A 12,122-nucleotide genomic window follows, 5' to 3' on the forward strand; every position below is an offset into this window, starting at 1 on the left:
TTTATTTTAATTTTCAATTCCTACGTATATATTGAAAGTAAAAATACTAATTGTAGAATGAGTAATTGTTATGGGAAGTCAAGAAGGTAGTAACATAGTAGTATTAAGGTTGAAATGAATGCAATTAATTAAAATCAATATATCATCAACTTGCTTTAAAAATTGAACTGCATAAAAACTTGTCTTTCCAAACGAACTAAGCCATGTCATCAGGGATACAAATAAAAGCGTTTTTATTACTAACTTAAAACGTAAAAACACACATACAATTATTATATATACAAATGAAAATGATAGAAGTATAGAACTAATTAATGATCAGTTAACAGTGATGACCATAGATATTCCCATTCAAAGATAAGATAGAACAGAAAACTTAAATTTCAAAATTCAATTTTATTTGATTTTGTGAGGGTTTTCTAACTAATCTTACACTAATCACTTGTTTGATTCAATTGACTAAGGGTAGCTATATAAAAGACTGCATGGTTTGATTTAAAATCCCCACACTTGTTTTCTTTTCAGTTACAAAAAAAATATCCACACATACTAATCACTCTCTCATTGCCGTAGTGCTCCGTCCTCATCAGCCATGCCTCGCCGTAGTGCTCCGTCCTCATCATTGCCGCCGAGGCCAACACCAATTCCCGCCAAATTCTGGCGCGCATGTGCTGGAATCTCTGCGAAGGCACCAGTAGTGAACTCTAGGGTTTACTACTTTCCACAGGGACACATCGATCAAGCTGCTTCGCAACCGCGAAACCTTTCACCTCTGGTTTACTCCAGGCCGGTCATCCCTTGCCGTGTCGCCGCCGTCAACTACTTCGCGGACCCTAACACCGACGAGGTCTTCCTCAAGATTCTTCTTGTTCCTGTCACCGATGGATCCGCTCAAGATTTTCTTCCACCTGCCGTCGCCGCCGAAGGCAACAGTGGCAACGGCATTGGCGACGATGAAGAGGTTGCGTCGTACGCCAAGATTCTCACGCGGTCCGATGCGAATAATGGCGGAGGGTTTTCGGTGCCGAGATCCTGTGCGGACTTGGTCTTCCCGCCGTTGAACTTTGAAGAGGACCCGCCGGTGCAGAACCTTAGAATAACCGATCTACACGGCGCCGTATGGGAGTTTCGCCACATCTACCGCGGGACTCCGAGACGGCACCTCTTCACATCTGGCTGGAGCAAGTTCGTTAACAGTAAGAAGATTATCTCCGGCGATACTGTGGTTTTCATGAAGGACTCCGATGGGAGGATGTTCGTCGGGCTCCGCCGCAATATGTCGCTGGACGACGATATCGCAGATGGTGGGTTGGATTGGTTTGCAGCTATGGACGAGGGCGAAGGAGAAAAAGAAGAGGAAGAAAAAGAAGAGGTGATGACGGAGGGATTTGCAAGAAACGGGAAGGGGAGAGTGACTTCGACATCGGTGGCAGAGGCGATGGAGCTGGCAGCTCAAAACAAGCCGTTCGAAGTTGTTTACTATCCAAGCGTGAGTTGGGGGGAGTTTGTGGTGAAGGCAGAGGACGTGGACGTGATGATTAATGGTATTCCTTGGAGAGTTGGGATAAGAGTGAAAATGGGCAGAGAGAACTATGATTCGTCACGGATGGATTGGTTTCAGGGGACTGTTTCTGGTGTTACTGTTCCCGGTAAAGATCAACCATGGAGTGGTTCTCCTTGGCGCATGCTTCAGGTATAAAATTTGCCCGCTTTGTGAATTTTGATTTGTGTGTCTATGTATAGTGATATGGACTTTGACTAAGAAATGTCAAGAAAGGAAAAAGAAAAAGAATGGAGTGAAAGAAATAAATAAAGAAATAATCTCTTGGTTTCTTGTGGTGTGTTCTTGTTTTCCCTTATCTAATAATAATAAAAAATAGTGAAAACTCAAGTATCAACTTAACTTAAAATCCATTTCAGATGAGTTTTTACCAAAATTAAAAAGATGTATTTTTACTGATTGATTTGGTTAAATTTTGGTCACAATAAATTTTTTATAATATTTTTTATTGCAGCTAATGTTTGGCTTTTTTTTTTTTTCTCTGTAGATTACATGGGATGAATCCGAAATCTTGAAGAATGTAAATCCTGTCAGTCCATGGCAGGTGGAACTTCTTTCTGAGACACTTTTACTTCCTCAACTATTTCCCCCAACAAAGAGGTTCAGAACTAATGAAATGGGAGAATCCTCCTCTTCCATTACAAGATTTTCTATTCCTGATTCCACAATGGGAGTGCTGAATCAAACATTGTTGAGTAATTATGATACTTTTTTTTCTGCTAGCATGCAGGGAGCCAGGCATCCTCTATTTTCTGCAGCTACTTATCCCCTCTTTCCGATTGATCCTTCTCTGTCTATTGATAGTTCCTTTGAGAATAATATTGTACCAAAGTTAAATGTTATGTTGCCAAAACTTAACATTGACACTCATAAGCCTAAAAACTTATCACCACATAGCAAGTCTAGTTTGACTCCCATTGATGAGACCCCTAACAGCAACTCAACCAAATCTGGAGCTACTTCATTTCAGTTATTTGGTTGTACTATTCAAACAGATCAAGCTTCTGATAAAATTGATGACCATAACAATCTTGAAGGAGAAGACAACATACAATAAAATAATGTCTCCTCTATGAAGAGTAACATCTAGCTGTACAGGTATGTCTATAAGCCTATATCTGAATAATAAACTGAAATTTATCTTAAGAATGAATTAAATATATATAAAAAAACAGCTATTAGTATGTAGTCGTGTAGTTGATAATTTCTGCACCGAAGAAATGGATTATCTAGGGTCATGGGGATGCTTGTTAGATTAGTTTCCATTCATAATGAATTAATTGTTTCACTTTTATCCTTCTGTGTTGTTGGGATTTTTTTTTTCCTTTGCTATAAGGTCATTCCATGGTTCTCCAGTTCTATGATTGGCATTCATATGTTTTCCGACTTGACTTTTTGCTTAAACTTTTTAATCTTTTTATGCAGGTAACTTACACATGATAGATGCTGTTGCATTATGACCTTGAAGTGAAGAAGCAGTAGTGTATACAAAAACATTTTTTTTTTGGTATTACAAATAAACAATTTTTTTTAAAGTGAAAAAATGTTGTAACTTTAGTAACATTACTACGGGGCATTTTTTATTAATTTTAATTAATTAAAATAATAAATGTAATATTTTTAATTATCTTGTATCATAACACGTTATAATTTAAGTAAATGTTAAGTTATTATATGTGAAACGGATTGATTTGACATTCTGCTCATCATGCATGAGCTAACAGATTTGGTTCACAAGATTCAGAAGTTTTTATCTCGTCCTTGGCTTGTTCACATTGAGTGGGTGTCTCGAGAAGCAAATAGAGCTGCAGATTGGATAACTAGATATGGTGCCAAGAGTAACTCTAATCTCCAAGATCAAATCATTCGCTCGTATATAAGATAGTGTTTACTTTGTTTCTTTCCATGTTTAGACAAAAAAAAATGTTAAGTTATTAAATTTTAAATAAAATATGTGTTATACTTTTAAACATAAAACAAGTATCGTGGATATTACATAATTTTCATTTGAAATACATTTTAAACATCAAGCATTAGAATTGTTATTACAGCAATAGTTCTATTTGAAGCACTAAATTAATTAATATAACTATAATAATTTTCAAAAAAAAAATATGGGTGAAAAAGTTTTCATCCTCAGTCTAAAATTTTCTCCGCGATTTTCATCACCATTTCCAAAATACAAAGGTTAGGACAATGATTAGAAATTTTTGTGGAGTATTAAAAAAGTAAAAAATATTTACAATATATATCTTTGTATATTTTTTTATATCACCGAAGAAATTACTTGAAGAGAACGCTGTAAAAAAAAATATAGTAAAAACAACTTTGTCTTGAATAAAATTTCAGTAGTTAAAAAAAGACACTTATTATTTTAACCCTTAAAATTTATGATCAAAATTAAATTTATCTTTAACTATTTTAAATTTAAAATCGTTTTCAATATTTTATTTTGTATTAAAATCATCATTTTTAATAAAATTTTAAATTTTATTACTAAATTACTCCTAATCAAAAAATTATAAAATAAAAAAAAGAAGAAAAAATGCGGAAGGGAGGGAAAAGGGGGTGCGAGAAGATGAGGGGAAAGAAGAAGAGGGGGAAGAGGGGAAGCACCGGCCATTACCACTGCTAGTGAGAGAGCTCGTCGTCGCGCTCCGCCACTGTCATTGTTGCTACTGACCTCGTCGCCGCTGCATCTCGCCAATTCTGCATCTGCTTCGCCTTCTACTTCTGCTTCGGCTTCCGATTCGGCTTCTACTTTTGCTTTTGCTTCTTTCGATTTTGTTTTTGCTTCTTTCGATTCTGCTTTTGCTTCGGTTTTTGCTTCCAATTCGACCTCTGCTTCTTTTGATTCCGCGTCTACTTTTACTTCTACTTCTAATTCTGATTTTGATTTGTTATTTTTTTTTATTTCATTGTTGTTGTGTGTTAATTTTGTTGTTGAATTTGATATTGTTGTTTCTGAATTTGAATAATATATTATTGTTGGTATTAAATATTGTGTTTTTGAATTGATATTTAGTGGGAGTAAGGGAGGTGGTGGTGGTGAAGAGTATTTTTGTCCGTAAAAAATCAAAAAGACGATTTTAATATAAAATAAAATGTTGGGACGATTTTAAATCCAAAATAACGTTGGAGGTAAATTTGATTTTGACCCTAAATCTTACGAACTAAAAACAATACTTTATCCCTTAAAAAAATTATATACATATTTTAATGACTATGTAAATATGTATTAAAACTATAAGTCACTATTAAAAGATAAAAGATTATAGATGGATTTTTTAATAGAATTTTATTTTCAAATTCTAACTTTTTTATAATAATTTTATCGTAATATTAAAATTAAAAATTTTTTGATAGATTCTAACTTTTTTTCAATAATTTTATCGATAAAATTAAAATAAAATTTAAAATTATCACCGATAAAAAAATTGTTTGTAATTCGTTAATAAATTTTTTGAAAAATTGAATTAAATAAAACTAAATCTCTAGAGTAGTTTTTCAGATTCACGATCTTTATTATTTTAGTTCTTCAAATTCAAAATTTACTATATCAGCAAATGAAGTACTGAACTAGCTTTGATTTACTACCTTAAATATAATGTCGTTTCGTTTTGACACTTAAACAAAACAAAACAAAAAAATGAAAAAAAGTTTATATTATGTACAAATCATTTTATTTTTTCTTATTCTCCAAAATGATATTGTTTTTGTTTTATTTAAGTACTAAAACGAACAAATATTATTTAACTTTGTGTCTATCATGACAAATTAGAGTCAGCTCGACGTTCCATTCGTTGACTCAAACACCAACAAAATTTCAGGACCAATACAAAGCTTTGAACTAAATCCCTAGACTATTATAGTAAATTTTGAATTTAAAAGATTAAAATAATAAAAAACGTGAATCTAGAAACCACTTAAATAAAGATTTATTTTTTTTATATCTATTATATATCTCTAATTTTACAACTAAAATATGCTACATGTCACTTTTTCATTGCAATTGGAATCAAATTTTTTTCTCCAAAATTAAAGAATTTTTCCTCCCCCTTACTAATTTTACAACCAAAATGTGACACATGTCACTCTCTCATTGTAATTGAAATTAAATTTTTTCCTCCAAAATTAAAGAATTCTTTTCTCCTCCTTACTAATTTTACAACCAAAATGTGTCATATGTCACTCCCTCATTGCAATTGAAATCAAATATTTCTCTTCAAAATTAAAGAGTTCTCCTCTCCTCCCTCTTCCTTTCTTTATTTCTTTCATTTTTTTAACCACTTTATCTATTTTATATATCATTATCAATATCAATGACTAATTACTAATTTGACAATCAAAATGTGCAACCTAACATTCTTTTATTACATTAAAATTAAAATTGAAATTGAAATATACCTATATTATGTATCATATATTACTATCTAATTTAATAATCAAATGTGTCACATGACACTCTCTTATTAAAATTGAGAGAAAATATTTTTTTCAAAATTAATAAACTCCCTTCCTAAATTCTCTTATCTACCTCTCTCCAATTTTCTACTTCTCTCTACTATTTTTACTCTATATATAATTTATATTTTATATAAATAATTTGATAAATCAAAATATGTCATCCGATATTTTTTTACAATTTAAATAAATTTTTTTTCTAAAATTAACAAACTCTCACTCTCACTATCATTCTCATTCTTCATCTTTATCTTTCTTTCTCTTTTCTCTCATTCTCTATTGTTGCAAAATCAATTTATATTTTGCGGCGGTTATTCCAATAATTAGCATAAACTGTCGCTAATCGTTTGCCCGCGATCTATCTTTCGACGGTAAATTTAACCGTCGCAAAATGTTTAGTGGCGGTTCAAAACCACCACAATATTACTCCAGAACCGCCGCTAACTACCAAAAGTATTGTAGCGAATTAAGAATTAACTAAAATATATTTTCATATATAGTGTTTAACTAATATATATTCTAAAAAATATGCTAAAGGTATCATTAGTAAAGTTATTAAATTTTTTAAAATTTATAATAAATACATTAAAATTAAATTTTATATATTTTTTAAATAATAATTTTAACCTGGTAAGACACATATTAATTAAATCTATATTTATATTAGACTTAGAGAATTAAGAAAGATTTGTTAACATAAGTGTATAGCTAACATATGTATATCACTTCTTTACAAAATAGAATTAGTGGGAGTAGAATGAATTAATTATTGCCTAAAAATGATACTAAATTCGGTCCAAAAGCATAAAGTATTCTTCTTCAAGATTATTGCTAATAGAAGGTGATGCTTTGAGAAGGATTTCAGTTTCTTCAGATGGAAATTCCTCCTTCTCCCGGCACCATATATGTTTTTCCTCAGCTCTAAGCCCTTCAAGTTCCATTGCCACTACTTTCATTGTAGGCCTTTCTTCTCCTTTCGAGCTTAAACATTGTTTTGCAATCTTGGCAAATTCATATACATGCTCAACCTTTGCTTCATTTATTATGCTCTTGTCTACAATATCAAGCAAACGATTCTCTTCCATTGAAGTTACAAAGAACATTGCAAGGTTTTTCTCAGCATCCGGCATGTCGAAAGAGAGAGCTTTTCTTCCTGTAAATAATTCCGCAAGAACAACTCCGAAACTATAAACATCACTCTTATCCGTTAATTGGCTTGTGAGGAAGGTTTCTGGATCAAGATACCCACATGTTCCTTGCACCAAAGTAGCTAACTCAATTTTATCTTGAGGAACAATCCTTGAAGCTCCGAAATCAGAAACCTTTGCAGTGAGATCATGATCAAGTAGAATATTGCTAGTTTTCACATCTCTATGAATTATGGGGATACAAGTATCCAAATGCAAGTAAGCTAAAGCCCCAGCAGTTTCAGCAGCTATTCTCAATCTTGTTTTCCATGTAAGTCTTAGAAATGTTCCATGACCATGAAGATGCTCAAAAACAGTACCATTGGGAATGAATTCGTAAACAAGCAAGGGAATTTCTGTTTCTAAACAACAACCCAAGAGCTTAACAACATTCCTATGGTTGATTTGTGAGAGTACAACTAACTCATTGATGAAGTCCTTATTAATTTGGCTTGGGCTACTAATTTTGGACTTCTTTATTGCTACGGTTTTATTGTCTGATAATACTCCTTTGTAAACTGTTCCTTGGCCCCCTTGGCCTAGGATTTTGCATGCATCAAAGTTGTTGGTTGCTTTTCTTAGTTCCTCAATAGTGAAGACTTTGGCTATTTGGCTTGAGTTTCTATGTTTGGATATATGTTCTTGCAACAAGAAACCGCCATTTTGTTGAAAATACTGTTCTTTAAGTTTGATGAGCTTTCTTTTGTTCACTTTCCAATGCACATAAAAGCTTGCCACAACTAACGCTAAGATGCCTATGCTGATGCCTGGTCAATGCAAACGCACCAAAATGAGTGCAAGTATCATTGATTTTCGGAAGAATCAGTCACGAAAATCTATATATATATATATATATATATATATATATATATGATTACTAATTTGAAGATTGATACGTTATGTGCAGATAACATTTTTGTTTTATGAGGATATGTGTGTGTTTGGGATAAGCTATTATCTTAGACATTGACGATTAATAATAACTAAATAAAGTTAAGATAATGATGATGATTCATCTAATTAATTACCTTTGGACTATATTGAATAATATTTTTTTTTCAAGTCTATTAGTTGATGCTAACTACTATCAAATATTTTTATGTTACTGTCTAGCAACTTAGGAAAAAAAGTTCAAAATATATATATCAAAATGATGTTTAAATGTACACTTACCCAAACATAATGAATAAATCAAAGTGTTGTTTGTCCTATAACTGGACTTGGGACTATTACATCGAGTTCCATTGTTTTTCCCGTCTCCTTCAAATCCTTCCGGACACAAACAGTTGTAGCTGCCAGGTGTGTTCTCGCATTTTGCTTCATGGAAGCAATCATTGGGTCCAGCGCATTCATCAATATCTAAGGAATTGAAAACTTGTCACCATCTTCACTTATGGGAGAAGAAACAACATGCGGTATATATATTTGAATCAGAAAAATAATAATAATGAAAATGTATAAAAAAAAAACTAATTTTTAGATTAGTTAATATTAACTAATTTTTTACAGTATAAAATTATTTTTTATAGTATAAAAATATTAAATTAAAAACCTATGAGAAATTAACCATAAAAAATTAGTTTTGGTTAGGGTGAATAATAGTACCTTGTTGACAACCATGAAGGAGATAAGGGTTACCCTGAAAACCAGAGGGGCATTTGCAAACATAACCAGGACGCTTATCAGAATCGTGACACGTGCTGTTCTCTGCCTTACACGCAAAGCTGGAAGGATTCTTCATAGCTTCAATACACGTTTGGTCCCCTATACTCCAATCCAGAACCACCGGAAACTCAGTACTCTCCAGCTTCTTCAGGTGTGTCGTCTGAAATTCATAGCCACCTTCTTCCACCAAGAACGCATAACTGCATGGGTTGAAATCCCTCACTTGGCTGTTGTTAAAGTCATTGTTCTCAAAATAATAACCGATCAACGTTAATAACCGCCCTTCTGCGGCGCGGGGAATACTAATACGGCAACAACCGCTGCCGGTGCAGAAGCCATTACTCGCATGTTCAAGTTTCTCGCAGTAGGAAAAGCATGTTGCGGGATAACGTCTCGGATCTTCCAGTGTAAACGCCACCACTACTCCAAGTGTGTTACAACCAATTGCGGTGAAGGTGTTTCGGGTCCACGAGATGCTAAAGTTTCCGGAGAAAAGAAACTGATCGGTTTGAATGTTGCTGATTTTGCCCTGGTCGTCGATGCTATAGCAATCGCTAGCTACCGGCGACGAAACGCGGAGATCGGAATCGACGAGGGATATGCTTAGGAGAACTAGGGCGGTGTCGTTTGATAAGGGCAATAAGTATGGGACATTGTTGGTGCAATTTATGAGAAAATTGGTGTCAAGGGAGCAATCCGTTGTGGTGCCAAACGGGAAGGGAATGCTGACGTGGCCGCATTTGGTTAGGCAGTGTTTGGCGGGTTGAGTTGCTGCATCATTAGCATGAGCTGCTATAAAGAAAATGAGGAAGAGGAGGTTCTTTGATAAATGCTCAGCCATGGCTTTGTTGAATGTTCAGCATATGCTGCAAAAAAGAAGTATAGGTACTAGTTAGTAGCAATGCTTGCATCAATGCGTCGGTCTGGACATTTCCGCAGTAAAAGTGTATAAAAAAACAAAAATTAACTCATAATACGAAATAATATATTCAATATTTAAAATGATTTAAAATTAATTATTATTATTATGTGTTAAAAAGTCGCTTTTTAATTTTTATACGGAAGTATAGTATGTATTGGACTTCCTTATGAAAAAGGAGGTGCTTCACCTGAGTGTGGTGTCAGGTAAACCATAAATCAGACTGTGTCTTGTATGATGCTACTCGGACGGTCTGTGTTATAGGTGAGAAAACGAACTCTCCGACTTGTGTTTTTTTTACCACTTGTCGCGCTCAGCTGGCTCCCCCAACAGTGCCCTACCCAACATTAAATCCCCACACTTACTATCCGTTTTCACTTTATTCTTTTCACCAAACAACAACGATTACCAGTTCGTCTTCTTTCTTTTTCCACCCTCCAAGCTTGCATGGTGATAGCATGCTGAAGATGCCAAAGAAAAAAAAATTTAGAGATATTGGTCGTTCTGAATTTCATGTTATACATTATCTCAGCCATCCAAAATATGTAAATTTTTTTAAATTTTTTTATATTTCGTAATTATAATTATTATTGTTAGGTGGTTAATTATTATTGTTGTGGTTAGAAATTGAATTTAAGAATTATTATCATTTTTACCAGATGTAGGTTTTTTTTAATTTTTTTAATATTTTATAATTAAAATTATTATTGTTAGGAAGTTTATTATTGTTGTTGTTATTGTTAGAAGCTGAATAGAGATGTGTATTATACTTGTACTCTATCATCTAAAATAATATACTTTCAAAAGTACTTTATCATCTATTTCTCTCATTCTACTAAATAATAACAGAAACCACAGTAACAAATTTTTGGATTACATACCATGAAGGAGAAAAATACAAATTCAGAACCAAAGGAAAAAGACGAGACACGAAATCTAAGACTGTTGAACGAATTGCACACTTTTATATTTTCAATAACCCTAAATCGGACCCATTATTTACTATTGGCAGATTCAAATTAATATTAAGAAAAGGAGACTCGGACTCTACGATTTCATTTTCAGCTTGATAATATATATATATATATATATATATATATAACGCACGGTCCGGTTTGTATTGTTAAAATGTAAATTACAGCCGTCAATAAGTCGTGCCCTCCAATTTGTTTATTTATTTTTGCTTAACAAAGAATTTGGACCCTTCGAATTTTTTCACCTAAAAATTGACATAAAATTATCTCACCTTCTCGTTTATCACTCTCTATTTCCATATCCGGAGAAAACACACTAACATTTTTGCTTCGGTTTTTGCTTCCAATTCGACCTCTGCTTCTTTTGATTCCGCGTCTACTTTTACTTCTACTTCTAATTCTGATTTTGATTTGTTATTTTTTTTTATTTCATTGTTGTTGTGTGTTAATTTTGTTGTTGAATTTGATATTGTTGTTTCTGAATTTGAATAATATATTATTGTTGGTATTAAATATTGTGTTTTTGAATTGATATTTAGTGGGAGTAAGGGAGGTGGTGGTGGTAGTAAAGATGGTGGTGGTGAAGAGTATTTTTGTCCGTAAAAAATCAAAAAGACGATTTTAATATAAAATAAAATGTTGGGACGATTTTAAATCCAAAATAACGTTGGAGGTAAATTTGATTTTGACCCTAAATCTTACGAACTAAAAACAATACTTTATCCCTTAAAAAAATTATATACATATTTTAATGACTATGTAAATATGTATTAAAACTATAAGTCACTATTAAAAGATAAAAGATTATAGATGGATTTTTTAATAGAATTTTATTTTCAAATTCTAACTTTTTTATAATAATTTTATCGTAATATTAAAATTAAAAATTTTTTGATAGATTCTAACTTTTTTTCAATAATTTTATCGATAAAATTAAAATAAAATTTAAAATTATCACCGATAAAAAAATTGTTTGTAATTCGTTAATAAATTTTTTGAAAAATTGAATTAAATAAAACTAAATCTCTAGAGTAGTTTTTCAGATTCACGATCTTTATTATTTTAGTTCTTCAAATTCAAAATTTACTATATCAGCAAATGAAGTACTGAACTAGCTTTGATTTACTACCTTAAATATAATGTCGTTTCGTTTTGACACTTAAACAAAACAAAACAAAAAAATGAAAAAAAGTTTATATTATGTACAAATCATTTTATTTTTTCTTATTCTCCAAAATGATATTGTTTTTGTTTTATTTAAGTACTAAAACGAACAAATATTATTTAACTTTGTGTCTATCATGACAAATTAGAGTCAGCTCGACGTTCCATTCGTTGACTCAAACACCAAC

At 32.3% G+C, this 12,122-nt stretch overlaps 2 protein-coding genes across 2 annotated transcripts; one reads left to right on the top strand and one right to left on the bottom strand.

The window, feature by feature from the left end:
• Positions 1 to 592: 592 nt before the first annotated feature.
• On the top strand, positions 593 to 2,618 carry LOC112705007 (auxin response factor 17-like). Its single transcript, XM_025755868.1, has 2 exons — positions 593 to 1,693; positions 2,049 to 2,618. The coding sequence occupies exons 1-2, from the start codon at positions 593 to 595 to the stop codon at positions 2,616 to 2,618; spliced, it is 1,671 nt and encodes a 556-aa protein (XP_025611653.1).
• A 4,192-nt stretch (positions 2,619 to 6,810) lies between these two features.
• Positions 6,811 to 9,718, bottom strand: LOC112705008 (wall-associated receptor kinase 3-like). The gene is made up of 3 exons (XM_072200148.1): positions 8,818 to 9,718; positions 8,446 to 8,571; positions 6,811 to 7,979 (listed from the first exon to the last, which is right to left on the bottom strand). The coding sequence occupies exons 1-3, from the start codon at positions 9,716 to 9,718 to the stop codon at positions 6,811 to 6,813; spliced, it is 2,196 nt and encodes a 731-aa protein (XP_072056249.1).
• Positions 9,719 to 12,122: the final 2,404 nt, after the last annotated feature.

Source organism: Arachis hypogaea, chromosome 8, assembly GCF_003086295.3.
Source record: "Arachis hypogaea cultivar Tifrunner chromosome 8, arahy.Tifrunner.gnm2.J5K5, whole genome shotgun sequence".
Classification (NCBI taxonomy): Eukaryota; Viridiplantae; Streptophyta; class Magnoliopsida; order Fabales; family Fabaceae; genus Arachis; species Arachis hypogaea.

Bases quoted from the DNA above. Each gene is read 5' to 3' on its own strand.
- LOC112705008 (XM_072200148.1), bottom strand. From the start codon at position 9,718: ATGGCTGAGCATTTATCAAAGAACCTCCTCTTCCTCATTTTCTTTATA. The intron at 8,572-8,817 runs GTACTATTATTC...TCAATTCCTTAG, and splicing joins CCTTCATGGTTGTCAACAAG to ATATTGATGAATGCGCTGGA. The intron at 7,980-8,445 runs GTAATAGTCCCA...TGCATTGACCAG, and splicing joins GAAAAACAATGGAACTCGAT to GCATCAGCATAGGCATCTTA.
- LOC112705007 (XM_025755868.1), top strand. From the start codon at position 593: ATGCCTCGCCGTAGTGCTCCGTCCTCATCATTGCCGCCGAGGCCAACA. The intron at 1,694-2,048 runs GTATAAAATTTG...TTTTCTCTGTAG, and splicing joins CTCCTTGGCGCATGCTTCAG to ATTACATGGGATGAATCCGA.